A 25,710-nucleotide genomic window follows, 5' to 3' on the forward strand; every position below is an offset into this window, starting at 1 on the left:
CGGCTTCTTTTTCGGATCCACAGCGAGTTTATGTACTGCCAGATCAGGACTAATGCCTGGCATTTCATGGACTTCAAATGCAAAGATGTCCTTGTATTCTTTCAACAGGTTGTGAAAGTCATCACCAAGGTTTCTCAGAGCAGTCGTCCCAACTTTGACTGTTCGGTCAGGACGGGAGTCGTCTAATATTAGGTCCGCATGCTCACCAGCCGGCTGAGGGCGGAACTCATCCGGCCGGTCCTCTGCCAATGATTGCTATTTTCTTGCTTTTCTTGCGGACTCTGTCTGGGGCGCCTTTCTCTTTTTGTCGCCTGTTTCTTGGACAGGCGCACTCTCCTTGACGTTGTCAAGGTCTGTTTTTTCTCCACTTGACCCAGTGGCCATAACAGTGGGCTTGACATCCGAGAGATAGCACTCTCGGGCCATCCTCTGATCTCCCCTTAGGGAGCCGACTGTTCCATTATCCCTTTCAAACTTAAGCAGCATAAGTGACGGGATTATAACAGCCTTGGAATTATTCAGGGTTGGTCGACCCAGAATCATGTTGTAGGCCGAGAGTTCCTCTACTACTAGGAACCGGACTACCATGTGTCGTCCTTCCCCTTTTTCGCCCAGGCGAATGGGTAGATCTACTCGTCCCAGTGGGTGGACGACTCCTCCTCCAAACCCTATTAAAGGGTGGGAGGCCGGATGTATGCAGTCCGTCTGATATTTCAGTTTTGACAGACATTTGCTGCTGATGAGATCTGAGGAGCTCCCGGTATCTATGAGGATTCGGCCAACTCTCTGGTTGGCCACTTTACATTCAATAACGAGAGGGTCGTCATGCGGCCCCCTTATTCCTCCTAGATCCTCTTCAGTGATGACAATCTCAAGAAATGTATATTTGGACGGCTGTTCTTGGTGAACGGAATTTACATCTAACCGCCTTATATTATCTTTGTTGCCCCTAATAGTGGGGCCGCCTCCTGAGAAGCCGCCTGCAATGGTGTAGACGACTGCATCATCTGTATCGGAACTGTCGGCCTGTTGATTCTTTTTGGCCGACTGCTTTTTTGAGGAAGTGTTCCCCGTAGATTTCTTGACATAAGTGTCAAGATCACCTTGATCAGCCAAGCGGTCTAGGTACCGCATGAGACTGATGCAGTCATTGGTGTGATGACCAACGTCATCATGATAAGCACAGATTTTGTCTTGGTTCCGGTTGCTCGCAGAACCCTTCATGGGGAGCGGCTTCTCAATTGAGAGCCGTCCCTTTATTTCTTTTAGGATAAACTGGTTATCCTTGTTAAACACATACTTTGGGGAGTATGGTTTGAATTCTTTTTTCTTTTTCTGGGCCGGCTGTTTAGAGGAATCAGCCGCCCAGACCTCTTTTCTTTTCTCATCGTTGTTGGACGACTGTTTCTGTCGTCCCTCTCTTTTGTCGAACCTCTTCCCGTCCGACTGTTTTATCGTACACAGATCAGTTGCCTGTATATAGGCTTCTGCTTCAATCAAGGCCTCTTGAAGAGTCGCCACCCTTTTTCGAACTAAATCAAATTTAAAGGTAGACCCGTCTTTGAGACCTCTAAAAAAGTCAGTATAAGCTACCTCATCCGGTAACCCTTGAATCTGTATTCTCATCAGGTTGAACCGCCTGATGTAAGAACGAAGCCCCTCCTTCTCGCCCTGTTGAATTGTTCCCAAATCAAGGGTCGTTTTCTTTGCAGGGATGTTCATAGCGAAGTTGGAGGCAAATAAGTAAGCAAGCGTCCTGAAGTTGTTTACACAACCAGTCGGCAGGTTGCCGAACCATTGCTGTGCAATTCCCTTGAGAGTCGCTGGGAAACACTTGCACCAAGTGGGATCATCCAACCCTTGAAGGTACATCAGGTTGGTGAATGCCATCAGATGATCTTCTGGGTTAGTAGTGCCGTCATAGGCGCCTACTAGAACATTTTTTACTTTGGCTGGCTGAGCGGCTTCAGTAATTTCCTTGGAGAAGGCCGATGGTTGTTCACCAAGTCTAAGCAGCCGTAGCTGCCAGTCCATAGGTTGGACGTTTTTTGCTGCAGGTCCACCAAATGGAGGTGGCTGCATAAAATACTGTTGTTGCGGCACAAATGGTAAGTTTGGTACCGCCTGGGCACTATGAAAGCCGGACTGACGGGAGGTGCCGCCTGACTGACTCTCATGGTACGACTGAGTATGCCTCATCGAGGCATTTCGCAAACTGTCCTGAAAATTTGAAGTAGAAGCCGACTCTGATAATCGATCACTCTTCTTCTGCTCTAGCAGGTGCCGAGCATCTGTGAACGTTTGCTTTGACCCATCCGCCTGAATATGACGAACCGGTTTCCTATTTCCCGTAGGATAACGGAGTTTAGTGAAATCAAGAGCAGGTGGCTCCCGCTTCTTGGATTTAGGATGGGGAGTCGCCTCTCGCCCTTGAACTGGCTTCCTCTTCAGTGAAGTGGAAGGTTTCTTGGCCGACTGCTCTTTGACTGAAGCAGGCGGTTTTTTGTTGATCAACTCTTGAATCTCTCCCTTGAAGTCCCTCATGAAGGTCATGAGTTCGTTCCTTGTGATGGGAGCAGACCCATCAGTCGGCTGTTGCCGAGCAAGCGGTGCGCCTGCTGGCTCGCTTCCTGTTTGAAGGTGCTCCCGTTCCCTCCTTTCGGTATGACGGGTACGTCGGGCCCTTAGGGTCCCGTCTGGAGCTGTATGAGTTTCAACTTCAAATTCACTTTCGGTATCATGGTCCGACTGAACTTGAGGGTCGTCCAGGGGACGCCTCTCTTCTGGAGTCGGTACAGACTTGGATGCCATCTCTGAAGTACTCTCCCCACAGACGGCGCCAAATGTTTCGGGGTTTTCTGATGTCCTGCGGGAGAGTTACAATTCCGAGACTGGAACCGGACGCCTGTACCTGCAAAATAACGGAGACTCCTGAGAGCTCCGCCTCCAACGGTCAAGTTAGTACCTGATTAAGGAGTAGTTAATACAGAAATTAAAGTAATGAGATCTCTCTAGGTGAGAGTGCTTAGTGTTGGTAATCTGCGTCGTTAGCGAGATTAGCCGGTTGTTAATAACTCTGTTCTTCTCTGCTTGATCTCTTGATTATTCGATCCTGTGATTAATGAGGATTAATTGAGTATTTATAGCCTTGAGAAGCGTGCATGAGAAGCGTGCAACTCTCTAGGTTTAAGGTAAACCTAGGGCTGATCGGGCCTCTAGACTGGATTGGGCCTTGATGGCCGGTTTTCCCATTTGGCATGGGTGGACACGTGGCGTGTCTAAAGTGGTCCGTAGAGGACGTATCTGTGACTGACACGTGGCAGGCTCCTGTTGTCCTTCGTGAAGGACACGTGGCGGAACCTGGTTGGTCCACTTGTCAGACGGTGATTGGTGGATAAAAATCCCCTAATCAGTACCTATGCTGTGTACATGAATAATGACCCTTTCATATGCATCATGTGTACATACTACGTACATATGCTGTGTACATGAAGTCAATATGCACAACTACAATCAAAGTGGTACGTTTTGTACTTTTAATTGTACCACTAGAAAACCAGTGGTAGGAGAATATTGACCATTAAGGGGCAATCAGTCCAAAACTTGTCATCTAAATGAAGGGTGAACTGTAAATAGTGGTTGGATTACTTTCCATGTTTTGTTTGTAGTTGGATTACTATTTGCGTTCCTTAGAATTATTCTATGAATTATGGATTGTAATGTTCAATTTCGTTGCTGTTATTTTACTGAATTGCACTTCTATCCTAATTCATGAATACATTGACGGATCAATGGTACAAACCACACCAATTTAATGTACCATTGCAAAGACAAATGGCACTTGCACTTTACCATTGCGAACTAAATTGTAAGAATATCATTTACATTCCACTAGTGGCACTTGCAATATACCTATGGCACTGTACACTGAGTTTAAATTAGCCTGTTTATGTAGATTGCAAAAGGTAATTAAAGTACAATTGCTGCATAATCTGCAAAATGCAACAAAACACCTAATGCAGACATCACATCAAACACTTATCCATGAGTGGACAAACCACCTCCACAGCCAAAGCAACCTAATAGTTACCCCTGAGTGGACAGACCACCTCAGGGAGGAGTACGTTTTCCAGCAAGTGTTTAAATGTTCAATACACAGTATTCAGAGCCACCACAGTTCAACCCCAGAAAATAATTACACCATCGCCCAGGCCACTAACATAACACATCACAAATTTTGCGTTGTTTTCCTAGAACCTGGAATCAAATCCCCCAGACCATCTTTCAATTCGTTCATTTCACACTGCCTCACTACCTTCATCGTCGTCCTCCAAATCCTCATCTACCTTATAATCACCATCTGCGGAATTAACATCATCATAACTAGATTCATCACCAACAGATTCTTCATAACCACCATCATTAGAACTAGCTTCATCAGAGTCCTTCAAATACTCTTCCTCAAAAACTGGATCAGATTTCAGTTTCTTCTTCCCTTTACTAGCTACTTTCTTTTTCGACGCCTCCTCATTCACGGCTTTCGACCGCGCCTACACAAACACAGATATTTGCCAGCAAAAATCAACTACAACACACAACCATCACTAAGCAAACACACAATCTTTTAATTTCAACAAACAATAATCACCAATCCTGATCCCTTGCTCTTCCTAGACATTATTTCCTCCTGCCAAGTTCAAATGAACGCTCAATAGACGGGATTTCCCAACTACATAAAACCATTTCAACAAACCCTTAACTCTTCACATATAATTTCTCCACTATATTCACATATACATACCACAACAGTCATAATTTCTTAATATAATAATATCACTTATTCATAATTCAATACGTCTACCACCATAAAAAAAACTCAAAATTAATCACTCATTTACATGGATTCAAATTAAATTGAGTACTTTAATTCAACACTCCTACCACCACCACACCCAAAACAATTTCGCTTGTTCATTACAATGAAACAACAAAGGGTCGCAAATTTCAGTGGTTAGCAAAGCATTACATAATCTAAATCATCATAAGAACAAATTCATTCCAATTACGGGTTTCACAACCTCAAATTAATTCCAATTATAAACATGAACAACAAAGGAAACCCTAATATGCTAATTTCACTGGATAACCGTAAATCACATAAAGAAAAACATCATAACAACAAATTCATTCCAATTAAGGGTTTTAGAACCACGCCCACTAAATTTTTTCCCAATTAAACAAATGAACAACACAGGAAACCCTAAATCGCTAAATTCACTAGAAAACCCTAGGTTACATAAACTAAAACTTCAGAACACAAACAAAGTCACAAATACAACATTTACACATAATTTCTTAATTCGAGAAGTGTTTTGCGCCCATATCTTCAATCAAACGACAAAGCTAGTAGCAGCTACCTACAATTTACGCACCAACTACACCGCAGTAAACTTCTGATCTTGCTCCGACGATAACCACCGTCCTAGCGTCTTCGTTGGAACAGAGTACAGGATCTTCAAGGAGGAGAGAGAGTCGAGAGAAAATAAGAAACGGAGGAGAGAAAATAAGCTTTTAAGGTAATGAAATTGGTTTTTGAAAAATAACGGGATACTAAAACACACTCAGCCTTCCACTCCTTATTTATATTTTAATTCCTGGTAAATGACCCTTATGCCCTCCTATACACTTGATATGCCCATAGCTGCTATGCGCTAATATGAACCCCCATGGATGAGAAAGTTTAGTCGTATACAATTTCTCACTTCTACAAATTCATCTTGAATTTTCGATCTCCACCTTCACCATAATTATTGAAGGCGCTCGTCATAAGATTAATGGAGCCAAAAATCAGTGAGAATTTCAAATTAACAATTGACATATGCAAAATTTTGAGATAAAAATCAGAGTTTCTTGAATAATGATGGTGGCCATGCCGCCATTGTTAAGCTTTGAGCTTTCTCTAAAATCTCCTTTTCACTTTCCTCACTAAATGGGCCTTCACATTAACAATTGAAATTATTAATTTGTTAATGTTTATAGGTAAAATGTATTGATTTATACATAGTAGTTTTTCTTATATTTTTCCAATTTTTTTTGTCTATTTAATTTGCAGAGTTTAATGGATGTTCTTAAATTTAAGAGGAGAGAGAGTATGGAATAATAATTATGGAGTAGATGAAAAACTCAGCCACTCAGAAGGTGGGGCGCAGGTTGAATGGTGGGGTAACATGAGGGAGTAAAAGAGAGGGTATTTTGGTATTTTGCATATATATTTCTTTCTTAATATGCGCGCTAAAATGAAACATATCAACTAATAATAAATGGAGGAAGTATTACATTGAACATTAATCAAAATATAAAACAAAAGAATCAATAATTGCACACATTAAAAAATTAAGAAAAAATGTAAAAGAATCAATTACATTGAATATTGAAATAATGATATATGGAGGCAGAAAAAATTAAGAAAGAGGCGATAAAAAACACAATTGAGGAAGAAGAAAAGCAATAAGAGTTTCAATAATTGGGGGAATGGGAATAATCCTTTTTTTTTTCTTTTTTTTCTTTTTTTTTTTTTGAAGGAGGAGGAATAGTCCTTAATTTGAGATTGGTAAATATCTAATACTATTTTCTAGGCATAATAGATGGAAGGATTTAGCACAAAAGAAAAAAAAATTAATAAAATGATGTCATCAATACATTTAGGCGAGAAATTTTTTTATGAGAGCATGACATGTGTACAATATATGAAGGGAATGATGTTAGCGGTTTCTACTTTTTTGAATAGCAAAAATATTTCATTAATTAAAAGCCATATGATATCTACAATAGAGATTCGATATTAACAAATACATAAGATATTGAATCAAATAAAGTTTTCCTTCATAAAAACTATGATCGTCAAGTAGAGCTTGCACTGTGGAACATTTCTCGCTTATATCGCTGGAAAATACAGCCTTGTTGGAGAGACAAACTAACGATCCTTTGTAGCCGTGAGGATGTTTTCTTTCTAATTCATCTGCCTGTATTCGAAAACTTGATAACTTTTTAACTAACGAAATAATTTCACGATAATCCATTATATCTAATATCATGGATTCAAAACTAAGAAATTTCTCTCCTAAAATGAGAAGATAAATCTTGTCTTTCGAAGGAAGTCGAAAAACCCCTTCGAATTTCGAGGGAGAAAAGTTCTTCCAAAAGGAAGAAGCATTATTATAAACCTAAAGAACTTTAAAGAAACAAAGATTGAGGCTTTTCACCGGTTAAAACCGATAGAAGCCCGTTCAAAAATCAACAATGGAGACTAGGGTTTTGGAGAGAGAAAAGAGGAGAGAGAAGAATATATGGTATGTCAGCAGTTTCTATTTTCTATTTTAGTATTAGTTATATAAATGGATAGATTCTTAAATTATATATAAGATTAATTAATATTTTTTTATAGGATTAATACTATGATTGATAAATTGTATATCATATGGGCACTATATTACAAACAATACAAGTAAACCGTAACATAAAAAAGAACGAAGAGAGTAAACAACGTGGTTGGATCGGATCTTGGGAATGTAGTGTGACGGGTGCCATAACCCCATAACATAGACCGACCCGGTGGAAGAGACGAAGACCCCAGAAAGATCCTTTCACCTGAAACATAAACTGTGGCTTCAACAACAAATCAAACTTTATAAAGAGGAATGTTGATCTAAGAATACAGTTGAGCTTTCATCACTTCATCATTTCTGAATTCTGTTTAACCAACGAAATGAGACCCAACATTGTTTCCGAGGTAATACTTTTACTTCAACTTTAAGAATTCTTTCTTTCAATTTTTTTACTGGGGTTTTGCAATTGATGATCAAGATTATATTTCATGAATTTTTACTTCAGTTTTTGAATTCGGTTCATTCTTTTATGATCACTAGTAGCAAATTTTGGATGTTTCTTGGGATATTTCTGTTTTTGGGGTTAGTTTATTATTTGTATTTTTTTTTTTTTTTTTTTTTGTGGAAATGTCAAATTAGGGCCCTTGATTTTATGCCAAATGAATTGATAGTTGGTGTATTTGAATCTTTGAGGCGTGTTTGGTATGTGGGTAATTGATTAGTGAAAATGATACCCTCAATTTGGGAGAAAAATAATGTAAACATGTATGTAAAATGTGGTAATGGTATGGATTCTAATACCAAAAAGGGAGGTTTAAAGGAGGTGCTTATTAGGCGAAATCGAAGGGGATGAGAAAGTAACACACGGTTTGTTTTGAAGAATGCATTTCCTTTGACACTTGATAGAGCATTTTGATACAAAATGTGAGTCCTTTGTTTGAGATTGCCAGTCCCATTGAAATTTTCACCTCTAAGTGAATTTGATGAAAAGGTGTTGAGATCTTTCTGTTAGTTATGGCATCATATAGAACATGGATTTTTTTGGACATTCTCTTAATGGTTCTTGAGAGGAACATTTATAGTTCTATCTAAAAAATTTAAACTATGATGATAGAGGAAGAACTAATAGAATTAATCAAAGAACTTAGCTGGCTGGAGCCAATGAATAGGAAGAACTGACTGATTTTTTAACTACACATTGCTTGAAGTGAACACATAGAATATAATATCAGTAAATTGAATTGCCTAGCTCTTATTTCAATTGATGGGGTTAAAATTAAGTTAGGATATGGTTATATATCTTGACATTCTACATCCAACAAAATGATAGAATTTGAGTTGGGATATGTTGCTTAAACTATACAAATACTTGTTTGGTATGGTAGAAGTCGTAGAATAGCACTCTCCTAATAACTTTTTGGCAACAAATGGACACCTATATTTTCTCCATTTTCTGCATCCTCTGTGGAAACTGTACTTCCACTCTCCCTACTGCATTATCCTTTTGATGGATTGACATATATATGTATGACGATTCATGTTTTGTTTCTATTCTGGAAATTATGGATATAGTTGATAATACAGACTTATTAAACTTGGGCTCATGTTCTTACGTGTACAGGCTAGTGTAACTACTCGGGTTAATCAATGGTGGGAAGGGATTCCATTCATCACATCTGCTGTGGTTGCTGTTTGTGCAGCCATCTACTTGGTTTGCCTTTTGATTGGTTATGACTCATTTGTGGGGATATGCTTTTTGCCTTCAGCAATCATATCACAGTTTCAAGGTACATTCTGATTTGTCAACATAGGGCAAGCTCAGCAGAAAATGTGAATGTTTAGAAACTCTGGTTGACATCCATTGATATTATGATTCTTTTAATTCGGCTCTCTGATGTGGTTTTAAAGTTTTGTTAACTTTGGCTATCTTTTTTTGTTTTATTTAATCCTCAGTCATGGGTGGGGGTTGAGGGAGGAAATCTTTATGGATGCTGAACAGTATTAACTATTTAACGGTAAAGTCAAAATAATGGAATTTTAAACAACCAGTAAGTTGAGGTTGCAATTTGTCTCAGTGGAAAGTTTGAGATGCAGTTTGTTACTGAGCTTAAAGTCTGTAGGTGCAAAAATGGAATCCGTTACACAAACTAAATATGAAAGCTGCGAATGCTGGAAAATAGATGCATGACAGACCCTCTTTAACCCAACAACAAGAAATTCTGATTCTACACATGTATAACTATCTTCCAACCCTCAAGATTGGAATTATTTTCTCCAGTCTCTCCATCAGGAAAACATAATTCCTGTGTCCCAAATAAAGTTTTGCAAAGCTCTTAGAAGATTCCCCTAATAAGGGAAAAAGCTGCATTTTTTTTAAAGTAGTTGTCAATATTAAAAATAAATGCATTGTCAGATACATCACTTCAGTGATTGGTCTACTGGTGAAATGCATGCTTTTGATAGAGACAAATTTGTAAAGTAAGGGAAAAGTGTGCTATTGACATGAGAGCTCTTTTTACATGTGCAAAAATATATACAGGAAAAAAGTATTTCTTTGGTCTTTGAAGTTGGTCCTTTTCGTAACTCTGTAGTATTTAGTGTATCCAAAAGGATGTCCAAGCATTAGCATTCCCCTGTATTGGGACCTTTGGTTTCCAAATAAGAGTGATTTGCAATCAAACTCAACAGGTGAGTCTCCTTGATTCTCTGAAGGTGATTGATTCTATGTTTTCGCCTATTTTAATCTTTAGAATATCTTCTGAAATGGTAATTTAGAGAAGAGATGCCAACACTGTAGCCCACAATTGTGGTGTCATGTGCCAGAGAGAGAGAGCCTGTATAGGATGAAATAACCATGATATTTTTTATTTTTTTTCACTTTTCTTTCATTTCCTTTTAAAAGTACATATCTGACTATACTAATTGACAGTAGTAATGGGCAAATTATTGCAAAGGTTCCGTCGTTCTCATTGGCTTGTATTTTCTTTTTCCTTTTTATCTACAGTTTACAGGATATATACCTCCATTTTGTTTCATGGTTCATTCCTACATGTCTTCTTCAATATGTTAGCATTAGTTCCCCTGGGTTCTGAGCTGGAAAGGATCATGGGATCTGTACGCCTTTTGTACACGGTGCTGTTATTGGCTCTAAGCAATGCTGTACTTCATCTTCTTATCGCACTGTTGGTAGCATACAACCCGTTTTACCCTTACTCATTTCTTATGAATGAGTGTGCCATAGGCTTCTCAGGAATTCTCTTTTCTATGATTGTCATAGAGACAAGTTTGAGTGGAGTTCACTCCCGAAGGTTGGTTTGTGGGTCAATCTTTGTTCGTATATTCCTTTTGCTGTAATTGGGATTTTTCTGACATTCCTATGTTTCATGCAGTGTGTTTGGACTCTTCAATGTGCCTGCTAAATGGTAATTGAATGTCATGCTTCTCTATATTTATTGTTTCAATACTTTCTTTTTCTTATCTAATACAAGTGCATAATTTTGAAATTTGCTATCATTTTTTACAAAAATTATGTGGCAGGTATCCCTGGATCTTGTTGTTGGTCTTTCAGCTACTCTTGACTAATATTTCATTGCTTGGGCATCTTTCTGGCATTTTGTCTGGGTTTGCTTGTGAGTTTCAGTACACATCGATGAGTTTAGTTAATGTCTTGTGATCTTTATTGTTCTTTGCACTTCTAAGTTGCAATGTTATGGAGGTCAAACAACTGATCATTGCATGATGACAAATTTGTCTATGTGACAGATACTTATGGGATATTCAACCTTGTAATACCTGGAACTTCTTTCTTTTCTGGCATTGAGAATTCGACATGGCTTGTGAGTATTCTCCATGATAATTTTAAGTACTTATGCTTGTTTTTAGGAATGTTTTAAGAAGATGAGTGGTTTTAAGAAAAAAAAAAAAAAGGTAGATGAAGTAAGAGAAATGGAGTAAAAATGTATGGCTGATAAAAAAAGGTGAATAAAATAAGTAGTGAGTGGAAAAGTGTAAATATTGTGGGGTTAGGGGGGTAATATGGTAGAAGGTGTTCTCCAAAATAGAATAAAGTAGAGTGGGTGGAACAAAAAAACACCTTTAAACAGAAAGTAGATATAATGGAGGGAGTACATGTTATTTCAGCTTTAGTAGAACAGTAGATTAGAGGTATTTTGAGTTTGCCTTTATGTTGTTCGGACTTTAAAAAATTCTGATCACTGTCTCTTGGTAATTTTAACATGCGGTATTTTTTTGGCTCCTGAAGATCTTGGTCTATCTAATGTAATTAGGAGTTTCGTTATCCTCCATCCTCAAGATTTTGTTTTTTGCAAGTTGGTGCCTTGGTGGCTAGTCACAAGAATGTTCCAATTCTAACTTGCAAGCATTTTTTGTCAACAATGTCCTCAACTATTAAAATTATTTTGAGTTCTTTGGATGTGGAGTTTGTTTTGACTAGTATGTTAATTGTTAAGGACATATCTCTCTTTGCGTTATTGTGCTACACTCTTACACACTTGACCTAGCTTCCCTATAAAAGGTACAATTGAAGATCAAAAGTGAGGAATGAAGCTCATTAAACAAGCTAGCTTAATAACCTTGCCTAATTTTTTTTTTTCCTGAGGGTTTTCGGGCCTTGTCACTTACGTTTAAATATATAATTATAGCATAACACCCGGCTTTCATGATTCGATCTCTGAAAACACGATCTGTGATGTGTAGTTCTTATGTTGTTTGTTGTTGACATACAAAACATTTGTTTGTAATTGGAATCTATTTTTCAGAAAAATGGAAATTTGAGCAAAAAGAAACATGTGTTGCAATTTTTTTTTTGATATTCAGCACCTACATTCAACAGAGGTGAAAAGAGTTGTATTTATTTATTCGTGATTAAAGAATTGGAGGGGATATATTATTTTAAGTGATTGTCCCATTGTAAGAAGGAGACCAAGTGACGCTACGGTGAGGAGGCTTGAAGAATTGCAAGTGTTGGAATGCGAGAGATAGGGGAAGACCTAAAAAATCTTGGAAGAGGGTGATTGAAAGTGACATGAGTGCTTTGGGGATTGAGGAAAATATGGTGTTGGATAGGCAGTGTGGAGGGAGAAAATTCACTTCAACGACGTGTCGTGACTACATATATGCTTTCTAAATTTATTTTCATATTTAATTTTATTATTTTATCCCACTAATGTTTTAGAACGGTATTGATTTCCTTTGCTAAAATTTTCTCAAACCTTTATACTCCGACGTTTTAACCACCCCTTTAAAACTTTCTTGAATTATATTCTTGGTTCTCTTTTAAAACTCCCTTAATTTTTCTTGGATGCTCTTTCTTTTGCTCACTTTACTCACCTTTTTTCCAAACTCTTTCAAATGATTATCTTGTTATGTCCCTTTCTTTATATCGTACGGTTCCTTGTGACAATTCATGTTAGCCACAAATCATTTTGGGACTAAGGCTTTGTTGTTGTTGCTATTGTTGTTGTTGTTGTATTGTCCCATTGTCACATACTATGAACTTAAGTGAAAGATTTTTCCATGAAGTATTTACTGGTATCTAGACCTCAATTTTTATGATTTGAAAGTTTTTTTTTAGTATAGCTAATGTTGAGTGTCACTAACTTAAGACTTTCTTTCCAGTAAATTGGATCTAGAGGATAATGATCATTGGATCATTCTATATGCTTTTTAGCTTAATTAATGTAATTGTGATGAAAAATATATGTCATACTTTTGTTTTGCATTGGGTATAGGGAAGGGCTTATATTGGAAGTTCAAAATAGCTGGTTTGGAGAGAAAGCAAGTTAATTAGCTCTAGAAATAAGGGACATCAGTGAGAGGAAGAGATATGGAAAATATATGATTGAGTTTTTCTTTTTATTTTAGTTGTATCTGGGAGAAAATCAAGCTTCTCGAAAGCTTGAACAATGAACATCATTACATTATCTGTATTTCTCATTTCATCTATCACATTCACTCATCTTCCAAAATAATACTGATCCCAGAATATCTTTATAATTATGGAAACTGAGCTGTATCTTTATGCCATTCAGTCGGCTTGTGTGAGGCGACCCAAGTTCATCTTATGCACAGGTGGGAACCCTTCAGGATACATACCTTCATATACTAATCCAAACTCCACTTCGAGGTGAAGTAGTATGTTGTGTAATTGGCTATATTGACTCTTCTCAACCTTGGTCCTGATATGCATATTTTTTTTTCTATTTTATTTGGGGCAGTGGTTCAGCTACTACAAACTTATGGAGTCATCTGTCTTCATTGATGCCACAGAGGGATACCTCTTCTCAGGTTTGAGCTTGGCCTCTGAGAATTATGGCTTTTTGGCTTGTCTCGTACATTTTCTTTTTCAGTTGTGGACTTGTGTAACTAAGATTGGCCCGTTGGTTAGATGAGAAATTTTTTAGTGATCAGAAACTTACTGCTCACAAGTTAAGGAAAAAAAAATATAGTATGTCAAGTACGATAACCTTCAGTGAACCATAACTAGTCATCAAACAATATCTAGAATGCAAAGATTTTCCAACTGTGACAAAACAAACTCATCTGTAGACTTTTGTATACGTATCAAATGAAGTATTTCATTTTCATTTTCTTTAGGGACATTAAAATTTGATTCTAATATATTCTATTCAGTTTAGCTGATTTTTTGCTGAACTATACTGTTTTTTCTTTGAAATATTGCTAATCCTTGTGCTGAAAAGAAGCAAGATTACATGGGATAGAGAGAGTAATTATTAAAATTGCAATCATGAGTTGACAAAACACTTTTCAAATTACGTGCTGAGCTTATTTAAGGGCTTTTTTCTTTTTTACAAATGGGTTAAAATTGCAATCATGAGTTGACTAACACTTTTTAAAAATACAAACTGAGCTTATTTAAGAGAATTTTCTTTTTTAGAAAGGGATTTTGTTGAATCTTAAATTCTGAAAAGGTGATATTAAGTTGTATATAAATAATTTTGCAGATTGAATATATTTTGGTGAAGCTAATTTGATTAAGATGAAAAGAATAGAGTTTTCTTATATTTTTTTTGAAGGGTGGGGTTGCTCGTACAGTCGTACTTTACATCATATTGTCTCATGTGCTTCTTGATGACCCAAGTTGTGACTGCACTCAAGATCGTTGGAAAATTTTAAGATTTAACATGTTTTAGTAAGTCAAAACTGTTGGGATGGATTTAGGAATTGAAACTATGTAAGTACTATTTTAATTGACTATAATTTCATTCCAACTCAATCTACTGTTAGCTTTAATAAGAGTGTGCTGCTTATATTTTGACCTGTTTGTCTCACCAATCAACTCCACTGCTTATAATCAAGCACAGTGATTTGTTTAGCGATTTGAAAACCTGTGCCAGCCGAAATAGTTTTGTAGGAAATGAGAATGCAGCTTTGAGTTCTAAGAATGTAGGATTTTTTAATCTGCCGAGTTATCACCTTCTCTCAGCTTTTATGATGGACTTCGGTTCTATAACTGGTCCTGGATCATTTTCCGATTATGCCTGCCCTTCGTTATGACTCAATAATCTTGGCAAGCTATCTTATGCTTGCTTATCTTCTTCAAAATAGTACACTATTCATACCTAATTTAGAGTTCATGCCTTGTACATTCGACTCTCCTGTTTCATAGAACACCCTTTTCAAGACAGATAATTTTTGTGTTAAAAGTATATTAGTGCTTTTTTAAGTTTCAACCAGATATGTTATTTAAAAAGCCTTGTCTTTTGGGTGAGTTACAAGTCATAATCCCCTCAATAATTTTGTGCTTTGCTTATTGCCTCACACATGTTAGCTAATGTGGAACATGTACTATCTTACCTAATTTTCTGGAGTTTTAACATTTTTCAGTGCGATTTTGTTATTCATCTAATATAGTTCATAATGTCCAGTCAACAGACTCGACACAAGATACCCGCTTTCCTGGTAGGGGGAGGACTCTTGGCGCTCCGAGAAGTGAGACGGTTCCTGGCATAGCCTCTGATTTAAATTTGCAGACCAGGCTTCTGGACAATGCTAACTCAAACAGTCGACCAGACATGACAACAATAAATTCAGGAGGTGAAAGGTGTAACTGCACCTATCTCTTTGATTTTTTTTTTTTTTTTGGCAATTAATTAAAGATTTTATTAATCACCAAGGAAAGTACAAAGACCACAACACCACAGAGGCTGGCACAAACCTCCAGAACCTCACCCAAACAACCTACTTTTAATACAAGTCTAACAAAAATTTGTGTTGCTCATGAGAACACCTACAAGCAACCTTGATACTAATATCACGAAAAATAGTAGCTGTCGATTTACTCAGCTTACCGAAAATGAAATTATTCCTATACAACCAAATAGCATAAATGCTTTCCACATAAAAAGTTTATGCTGGACTGTAACACTCTTACTGCACTTAATAGCCCACTCCAGCTCTTTAGCAAACCCCTCTGGCTGCCTGGAAAAACTGAAGAGATGTAACACTTGCTGCCAAACTTGAGCAGAAAAAGAACAGTTGAAGAATAAATGTTCAGTAGACTCCAAGCCCTGACCACAAAGTTTACACGTTGCATCTCTTTGAAATTTGATGATTAATGTTTGGTACTGCAGTATTATTTCTTCTTTTTGCACATGTACTTGTTATAATCTAGTTATGATTTTTAGGAGTGACTAAAGTGAGGATTGTTTTTTCCCCTGGAATAACAAAGTCTGGCTGAGGTTTAGTTGAATGGACTAGTCATTGGTACCAACTACTGAAAGACATTAATTGTTGATTATGCTTTTGCTTATTTTCTAGTTTGTTTCTACGTTAAGGAATTTACAACTAGGGAAAATGTTCTTGTTTTTCTTCTCTTCTGTTACATAATAAAAATGTCCTAAAATAATTTAAGTGATTTGCATAGAGGACCAGAAATAACTCCTTGCATAAATTTTTCATGGGATTTCAGGCTGCCTCTAAATAGTGGCACAGAGCCAATCAATTCTCCGCAGCAGCAACAGGTTTGTCTGTGACATTAGACTTGGATCCGATATTTGTTTTTTCCACTAAAATCATCTTTTGTTGCAGGCTTTTGTTGTATCTGAAGAAGACATCCAAAAGCTTGTCTCAATGGGATTCGATAAGGTAAAATCATTTCTATTCTTGTTGAGTGGCTTAGAGGAATTGGTTTACCTGTCGTTCAAAATCACTGTTCTAACTCACTGAAGCATACAAGCACATACATAGATGAAATGATTATGTTAATGCTAACAATAAACCCTGTTGTTTCAGACGCAAGTTGAAGTCGCCCTAGCTGCAGCTGACGGAGATTTGGATGTAGCTGTCGAAATTTTGATGACACAACAGGTATAAATTCAAAGTGAAAGTTCCTTTGCTTACTATTCACAAATCACACGATAGGACTGTTAGTCTAGTTTGCTAGGTGATTGCTATCTTTTTTGATGATTCTTGCAATGTTGTGATGACAGGGATAATGCATTCACTCATAGGTTAACTTCCTCAAAGACCGATGCCTTTAATCAGAATTTTGTATACTGGAACTTCAGTGTGGCGGGCATATGTATAGTTTGTGGGTTTTTTTTTTTTTTTTGGCATCGGAAAAGCACAAGCTTTCTGTTAATTATGAATTAACTGATTCTATTTGTTCAATCAAGCCACTTTATTCTCAAAAAAAAAAAAAAAAAAAAAAAAAAAAAAAAAAAATCAAGCCACTTAGGCACATAAATTAATGGTGAGTATGCTAATTTTCTGGTTTGTATGTATGAAGAATCTTCTGCAACTTCTTGGATTTCTTACTCAAATGTCACAGACTGCATTTTGCTTTTATACCGAGAATGATATAATCAATCACCATGGGATTGAGCTAGTATGTTGAATAATCTACTGTTATACTTTTTCCTGTTGCTGAGATTATCATGATCTTTGAGGAGTCTCCTTGTTCTTTCTTTGGGACTCAAGAAACAAAATCAAATATGGCATGAAAGTTTGGTTATACTGAGCTTGTCGTTCCAAATATAATTATAAGATCTTTAATGGCGAGGGCGTGAGGCAATGTTTATTAGAAGCTATGCTACCAAAAACAGGATGCTATCAAGTATCAAGCCTTTACGACTAATCCTTATATTCTCTGTCAAGATACTGTTTGCTTGACTAATCTAATCTTTCAGAGAGATTATACGTATATAAGAAGTAACATCTTAAATCTTAATCCATAAAAATAGTGTCTTTTTTCATTCACAATCATATAATGGTGGCCTCCACATCTCCTATCCTTTCGTGCATATTGCTATTGCTTCTCTCCAAAAAGTTGTGGGATAACTGACTTCTGAAGGAATTTGACATTGTTTTTAGTTGTTCATGTAGAAGAAAGGAGAAGTTTGGCACTGGCAAAAAAAATTATGTAGAAGAAAGGCCACAAATTTTGTATATAATCAACTCTAAGATAACAATAAAGAGAGGACTAATTTAAATGTGGATGTAATTTAACTCTTAACTCCGTTAGAAACCAATCGAATTTATTTTTTAGAGGGAAATAATCAATAAATGTTACAGCAAGAAGAACAATATAATACAAATTTGCAGGGAGGAAATACTACCACTTAAAAGGGGTTTCGCAACCTGCAAAATTACTGAAACTCCCCAGGCTCACACAGTTGTATGGAAATAATGTATACTATACAGTCATGTACTCTAGTAACCTTTTCATCTTTTGTTTCTTAACTCTACTGTGCTTATATGTCTTGCTTCTCCTAGCTGTTCTTTGGCTTCCATCTACATCCAATACCAAATCTAACTCAGAAGCCTGCAAACATCAAAGCCAGAAAACAGTTTGTTGCATTGGTCAAGTTACGAATAAGCTTCTACCTGATTTTTCTGATATCCCCCCTTTGCTTTTGTTTTTAGAAAACAAAGGCTTATATATAAAATTATATTATTAACATAAATCCCCTTTGCCATTTCTCCCATTTGGGGGTGGGGTGGGGTGGGTTGACACAGAACTTGAGACTACATTCAGCAGCAAGGCCAGTAACTGAGTAACCCACCTGTCGACGTTTATTGCGTGCTGACAGCCCGACATCTTTTGGGCATCTTCGTGCAACATGGTCACCGTCTCCACATTTGTAGCATATAGGAGGAGGACACGAACCAGACTTATCCAGATTCGGTTTTGGGCATTGCTTCACAAATTAAAACTTTGGTCAGCCATTTGCCTCACTGTCTTGCACTATTGCAGAAGATATACACTAATTATATACTGAAAGGTTAGAGGTGACTTACCAAACCCGAATGTCCAGATATGCCACAATTATAACAAGAGGTAGTTGCTATGCTTATGTCGGAATAATTACCACAGCAAAGGTGTCCATGTTCATTGCAAACATAACACTGTACATTCTGTCATGGAAAAGCTAACCTCAGCAGTGAAGCATGGCAAAATAACTAGTATCAACTATCGAGTACAATGAAACCTCATCATAATATTCATAAGGGAGGAAATAAAAAAAATAAATAAATAAAAAAAAAAAAAAACTATTGTTTAGTCAAACTCACCTCAAGATCATCAGGAGAATATTCGACATTGCATGAAAAGAGTTCATGCCCGGATACCCCACATCTTAAACAAATATTACATTCATTGTTGTTCACTGGACAATCTACAGCAATGTGGCCTCTTTTTTTGCAAGTAGAGCAAATACGACGCTGGAAGTGATATTCAGTTTAGCAAAGAAAAAGTTTCAAGCAAATGTTGATGAATCAACTTAAGCACTAGACTCATTTAATAGGACAATATAATTGATCGCGTACTTTTAATACCCTCAGTAATCAAATATTCAATTCATTTTATAAAGAAGTAAACACAAAGTTATGAGTAATGACCGTTCAAAGAGTGCTTTTTAATTGGGGGGAGGAGGGTCTATTTTCCATCAGGGCTTAGCATACAGTCATTTAACAAAGAATGATAATTACAAGTATAAACATAGTGGGATAAACACCCATGGTTTAGAAATAAAGTAGTAATGTAGTCAAAAGTATTATCCAAAAGCTTATGGCCAACCTAATAGTTCTATAATAAGATTTATACACCACCTTAGGACATCTCTTCCCAGTATGCTGAAATTGTCCACAAACATAACATGGTGACTCTAACTTCTGTGCAGAAGAGTTGACTGCATGCGCTTTTATATATGAGCTTCCATCTCTGCAGTCAAAATATCTCCTTTTGCGCTAATTTCATTAAACAAGTCAAAAGTTGCCATATATAATATAATAACAATAAGGAAAATTGGCTTAAAATAATCCCAACTATTAGTGGTGGGTGCAAAATAATACGACCTCAATTATTTGCTTTCAACGGTACCACCTTTTGTAATATATGTGCAAAATGGTACGCGAGCTATCGGAGAAGGTATCTCGAGGAATATTTCGTCCATATTTATTATTATATTATTTTTATACTATTAATTATTAATTTTTTTCCAAAATACATAATTCCTAGATTTTTATTTACAATAACACACTATTTTGACATGACACACATTTTAAGAGAGATATTAGACTTGATAAACGGACAAATTAATCAACAAAATTTTACCACCAATAAGAAGAAAGTGTCATGTTTAAAAAATGAAGAAGAAAGTGTTAAGTTGCTACAATTACATAGTCTAATCATTTTTTCAAATAGCTTAGCATGTCAAAAGGTGTGTTGTAAGTATATATAATAAAGGAAATATTATGTTAATTTTGGTTTTTAATACATTTTTGAAACTAATTATATCAATATAATATGCATTTAAATACCCTATTTACTTTTGTTTGATAGTAAAAAAAAAATTTCTTTAGAGAAATTAATTTACTAGCCTAACAAAGAGGCGGAGTATTATTAATTTGGGTAGGAAGAAATTATTAACATAAAATGTATTTTGAACACAAATACTTTAATATTAAAAAATAATAATAAAAATAATATAAGATCATCTCCATTGGTGAGACTCAATTTTGAGTATTGAAATACAAAATGAGTTGTTTTTTACCTCCAATGGTAGTACCCAATCCACTTATCAAATTAGCAACTCATATGAAGTCTAATTTCCCAATGGTGAGGCTTTCTAAAGTATACTAATGTCACTTTGAATTTATGGCCCACCAAATCCATATTATAATTTTTTTTAAAAAAAAAAACTTAAATAAATTACAAATATATTATAATAGTAATAAAGGGCCCACACTTTTTGTCAAATGAGACTCAAAGTTGAGTATCTAAACTTAGCAACTTTCTTTTAGAGTTGCTAAGTTTAGATACCAACTTATTGGTATCCTTTGCAAAAAATACTCTCTCCTAAAAAACACTCATTAAAGTCTCACTATTGGAGATGGTCTTATTGGATATGAATGAAATATTCCTTAAAATGTCTTCTTTGGTGGTAGCGTACCATTTTGCAAATATAGTACAAAAGGTTGTATTATTTTGCACACACCGTTACTAGTTGGTATTATTTTAAGCCAATTTTCCTAGCATTTTAAGTATAATAATTGCCTTTTAAACTTACAAGAAGCTTTCGAAGGACAACATTCTCTTCTATGATGCCTGATTTAGAATCGGGTTGTATAGGATTTGGTAGAGTGGGATCCACAGATACTTCTGGTTGCGCCAGTTCTTGTTGTGGTTCAAATCCATTAACCTTAATGACACGAAGTATGCAATGCTTCAATGCATTAGTAGTAAACATTGTGTTTCAGAATTGGAGGGAGTTTTAGGATATTGTCGTCAATATTATATATCTTTCCAAGGTTACAACAGCTATGGGAGCAAGTGTTTTAAACAAAGTTCAAAATCTACTGTTTCAGTCCAAGTTACCCACTAACAGAATTTCAACAAAATGCAGATTTAATTTTAGACTCAAACGTCAAAACACATTGTCCAACCACCAAACTAAAAATTCCAAAATTTTAGATTACATATCATTTGTTTTAAACCATAATGATAATGTATTTGGGCTTTTTACAATTTTTTTTGTTTTTTTTTTTTTTCTTTGTTTATCCAAATATAGGTGTTTCTATTCACTTGGGAAAAGGCCTGATCAAGCTGTAATAAGTGGACTTCGATTTTGGATTGGCTGATGGGATTTAAAGTTGGGTAAACTTAATTGGACTACAGTAAAACCCACATGCAAAATTATCAGGTAAATAAGTTAATGTTGCAATTAATTTGAACCATCCAAAAAAGGGTAAACATTGCAATAATTATAAGGGGAAAAAAAACAGATGAAGTATTTAGACTGGATCTGGAAAAGAAAAGGTTCAAGCCAGGGGATTAAGGCCTTGTTTGGTAGAGAGCTTATCAGAGAGCTTTTAGCTTATTTTGCCATATTAGAGGTTTGACCAATCAAAAAAGTTAATTTGGGTGTTTGGTAAATAGCTTATTAAAAGAGCTTTTAAAGAAAGCTCATTATAAGAGCTTTTTCAAATTAGCTTATTGAATAATTAGCTTTTTGGCTATTAAATACACTAAAACAGCTAACAATTAACAACTATTTATCAAGCACTTTTACACAATCAGTTATTCATAACCAGCTAGTCAAACAAGCTAAAATAATCAGCTAGTCAAATAAATTAATACAATCGGCTATATTCGCTACCAGCTAATTACCAAACAGGGCCTAAATCTGCATCTGTTCGACAACAAAAGGGAATTTCATAGTTTTGTAATTCATTTTAAATATGTTCTAATGAACTGGAACAATAAATAAATAAATAGCATCTAATTTTAATGAAGCACCCGAACAATATCCCCAAGAATAGCTGCAAAATATTGACTTAGATGACCTACATGTATTCTTCTTAGAGGCAAAGGAAGCAAGGAAAATTTGATATAAATTACAGTTATAGGACAATGGTAAATCCAGGAAACAATGATACATTTTACTACACCACCTTCTGTTTCTATTTACCTTAATCACCAACTTTTTCCAAAAACTTAAGTGACACACCTGAAATGCTAACAGACTTTAAACTACATTTGATGACTAACAAATTTTTATATTAGAAAGACACCAAGAAGATGTCACCAATGTACAAAAGGAGGACTAAGGAAAATAAGGCTCATGCCATTAAGCTATCATAAAGCAATTTGTTTGCAAAAATCAAGAAAAGTCAAGTGACACTCAGAAACTAAAATTCGAATTTAGCCATACAAAAGCCTCAAACATTCATGAAACCTAAATGAGTTGAAGCTAAACCCTCAAAAATCTGCTGGCTCCTTTCTTTCAAATTGCACCACCAGATCTCCAACAGAATAATCTCTCACACTTCGACAAATCAACCTTTTTCAGTCCTTAATAAGGAAAGTAGGAAACAAGAGCATCTCTCACAGAACAAGGATCGACCCAGCTCAACTCAAACAAGGTTTAAGATAAAGGCCACAGCGAAACCCAAAGAATAAAGAATAAAGATGATGTGTAAATTCTACATGAGGAAGTCTAGTAAAAGTTAACGATTCAATGCTGCTGGTTACATTTCCATACTAACACCTCAAAAATAATGACCTCTTTAAATAGGGAGAATCTGAACAAATCAGGAATTTGGGCTTTTGGTGGGAAAATAGAACTCTTGAACCACTATCAACTTTAAAATCAACCAAGGACTTAAATTGTGCTACCCATATGAAATGGATTTTCATATGCCAGCATCCTCAGTTCTCAACAATAGACTTTAATATTTGCTGTAAAATTGTAATATGGCCCAGAAAAAATTCCTAATTTATATTCTACTTTGTTGACATAGTATGACTAGACTGCTAAGGTATTTGTGTCACATGTGAGTGACCATAGCTCAACCAGAAATAAATAATTGGGTATTTCACTAAACCAGAATAAACAAGTTCACTGAGTCCAACAGACATAGTTCAGGGTAACCTAGCAGAATTTTGTAAAGCTACGTTGGGCAATTCACTGAGTAAAGTAAATGCCGAGTGGTTTTCTATAATCCAAAATGGAGCTCATATATGGTAGAACAAAGAGCAGCTATTGACGAAAAATGAATGTAAAAAATTACCATGAAATCCTAGAATGTCAGCAATCTACAGCTGGCACTGTATAAATGATAAGACAACCGAAAAATAGGATAATAAGTTGCTTGTGCTACTCATTGCAACACAATGGCAATGGAAGTGAATAGAAGATACTTTCTTAGGGCAAACACCATATCGTCCGTATGAATAGACAAAAAATCTGAAAACAATAATTAAGTAGAACTTACAAAAACCTATCTTGTCAATGCCTTCTTTACCATGGCAACAATACAACTTTCAATTATACTTACTCTAAATCACCATCTCTTGAAGAAACAACCTAGCACGATGCATGATTTAATATAACCCAACTAGTCCAAGGAAAAGAAAATACTTTGTCCAATCATTTATCCCATATTATTTTGTGTGCTTGCATTTATGCTTCCCCAAATTATTAGCACGTGTTTCTTTCAACTAAACTTTGACATACTCCTTCGCAAAACCCCTCATTTTTCCTTCCTTATTCATTTTCCAAACCCCCTTCCCCCTTTTCCCCCAAAATTTTCTCTTCTATAGTCTTGCTTTATACTTTCATACATAATTACCGAGATCAACAATCCAAGAAGAAACCCCCAAAACCGTTACCATGAAGCTAAACACATTCTAAAGTTTTGGTTATATGAAAGACTCTCATTCCATATAGCTTTCTTGATTCCTAAATTCAACTTCCCATTTACTAATCCTACTTCAAATTTCAAACACCTTATACAAAAACAGTTGACCATAATAGGGTGTAGTCGAGTTTCTACAAATTGATCAAATATCCCAAACTTCAGCTATTTCAACTACACCCACAATACCAATTGTTACCCACCATTGAATTCACTTCTTAATAAGCTCGTGATTCGACTTCAATAGTTACAAACCGGTAATACGATCAAACCCTAAAAAAGCAAACCTAAATTAAAAAGCTAATACGATAACATTTGAAATTGGCAATAAATTTATTAGATACATCAATGGAAACCTAACATGTAAAAAAGGGTATTAAATTTATAATGTAATTCGGATTAAAAAGCTAGAAAAGGATACTGAATTCAAAGGTTTTCAACGAACACTGAATATCAATAACACAAGCCTAAATAACAATCAATTGAATAAAATAAAAAACTTGAAAAGCAAGAAAATAAATTAGTGGGAGCTTACGATTGATTGAGGTAGGGTTCGAGAATCTGCAGTATCAATGTTTTCCTTAAAGTTGAACGAGTTTGTTCTCTCTATGAAAATGGCATTAGCTTCTAGCATCGCAGCGACGTTTGGAAATACCTCAATCTCAGGTAAATTAGCACCACTTTTTGCTTCTACTCTATTTTCGGTAGACATTTTAAATTTTACTGTTCTTTTGATACTCCACTTGTTTGGTTATTGTTTACCGGTCTCAAAAACTAAAATTTTATATCCGTCATTTAGGCTTAATTTGACTCATAACTTCCACTGACGACTCTAGTTTGATTTGGCTTGAACTAAACCCAATTCAATTTTACTTTATAAATAATATGTAGTTTTACATAAAAAAAAAAATTGCAAATTGTCCATAAGAGAAAAGTGTATCATTGTTTTGAAACGAAGTGAGTATAAAATACAAATGTTATTCCGTAATATTTTATCCTCTTTTTTCCTTGTAACGTTGAGATTTTCACGCTTATCATTATATCACTAATATCTTTAATTATGCATCAGTACAAACTAAGATAAATTTAACCAGGCACTATATTATTCTAACGTATAAATCATAATAGGTGGTTAAATGCACAAATTCTCCAAAAAAATAGGTGTATGTTAATTTATTGTAAGAAAGGTTAAAGTTATCTTAAAAGTATTTAAAGTTATCCTACAAAAGTTATTATTTTTCTAATAATAAATTTTATCTTACAAAAAAACTTATAATTTATTAGATTAATCATATTAGTCTTTATAGTATGTAATCATAAATCTATAAGAAATTACACATTGAAATAAAATTCAAACCAACAACAAATTAAAATTTATCCTTTAAGGGGTTAAAGATACCTTAAAAATAGTTAAAGTTACCCTTAAATTGATCGTCTAACAATAAAATTCACGTACACCTGCCTTACACAAGACTTATTGAGTGTGAATACTGCAAAATCTCAAACGTTTGATTTAAAATAAATAGAGGAAGTACTCATTTTATTGGATTAGTCATGAGGTATAATTCGCGGAATAATCGACACACTACCAAAAAGTTGCCATCAACCTTGTAGGGAATTTTTCCACCTCCGCCCTACATGTGGG

General features: G+C 35.5%; 2 protein-coding genes across 3 annotated transcripts; one reads left to right on the top strand and one right to left on the bottom strand.

Moving 5' to 3' along the window:
* Positions 1-7,517: 7,517 nt before the first annotated feature.
* On the top strand, positions 7,518-17,215 carry LOC110739841 (rhomboid-like protein 15). 2 transcript variants are annotated; one of them, XM_021920322.1, is made up of 13 exons: positions 7,519-7,789; positions 9,007-9,172; positions 10,390-10,693; positions 10,775-10,807; positions 10,923-11,014; positions 11,148-11,221; positions 13,436-13,530; positions 13,622-13,691; positions 15,293-15,468; positions 16,336-16,387; positions 16,455-16,511; positions 16,659-16,733; positions 16,856-17,215. In XM_021920322.1, the coding sequence occupies exons 1-13, from the start codon at positions 7,766-7,768 to the stop codon at positions 16,859-16,861; spliced, it is 1,224 nt and encodes a 407-aa protein (XP_021776014.1). In that variant the 5' UTR covers positions 7,519-7,765; the 3' UTR covers positions 16,862-17,215. The 2 variants fall into 2 exon arrangements, 1 of the variants encoding a protein (XP_021776014.1); XR_002514929.1 differs by lacking the exon at positions 16,856-17,215 and having other exon boundaries at positions 7,518-7,789; positions 15,293-15,461; positions 16,659-16,698.
* Positions 17,216-17,876: 661 nt separating this feature from the next.
* LOC110739842 lies at positions 17,877-24,812 on the bottom strand. The gene is made up of 7 exons (XM_021920323.1): positions 24,601-24,812; positions 20,936-21,067; positions 19,476-19,613; positions 18,939-19,088; positions 18,666-18,782; positions 18,431-18,565; positions 17,877-18,189 (listed from the first exon to the last, which is right to left on the bottom strand). Exons 1-7 carry the CDS (start codon positions 24,775-24,777, stop codon positions 18,061-18,063), a joined length of 978 nt encoding a protein of 325 aa, XP_021776015.1. The 5' UTR covers positions 24,778-24,812; the 3' UTR covers positions 17,877-18,060.
* Positions 24,813-25,710: the final 898 nt, after the last annotated feature.

This window comes from Chenopodium quinoa, unplaced genomic scaffold (genome assembly GCF_001683475.1).
Source record: "Chenopodium quinoa cultivar QQ74 unplaced genomic scaffold, ASM168347v1, whole genome shotgun sequence".
NCBI lineage: Eukaryota > Viridiplantae > Streptophyta > Magnoliopsida > Caryophyllales > Amaranthaceae > Chenopodium > Chenopodium quinoa.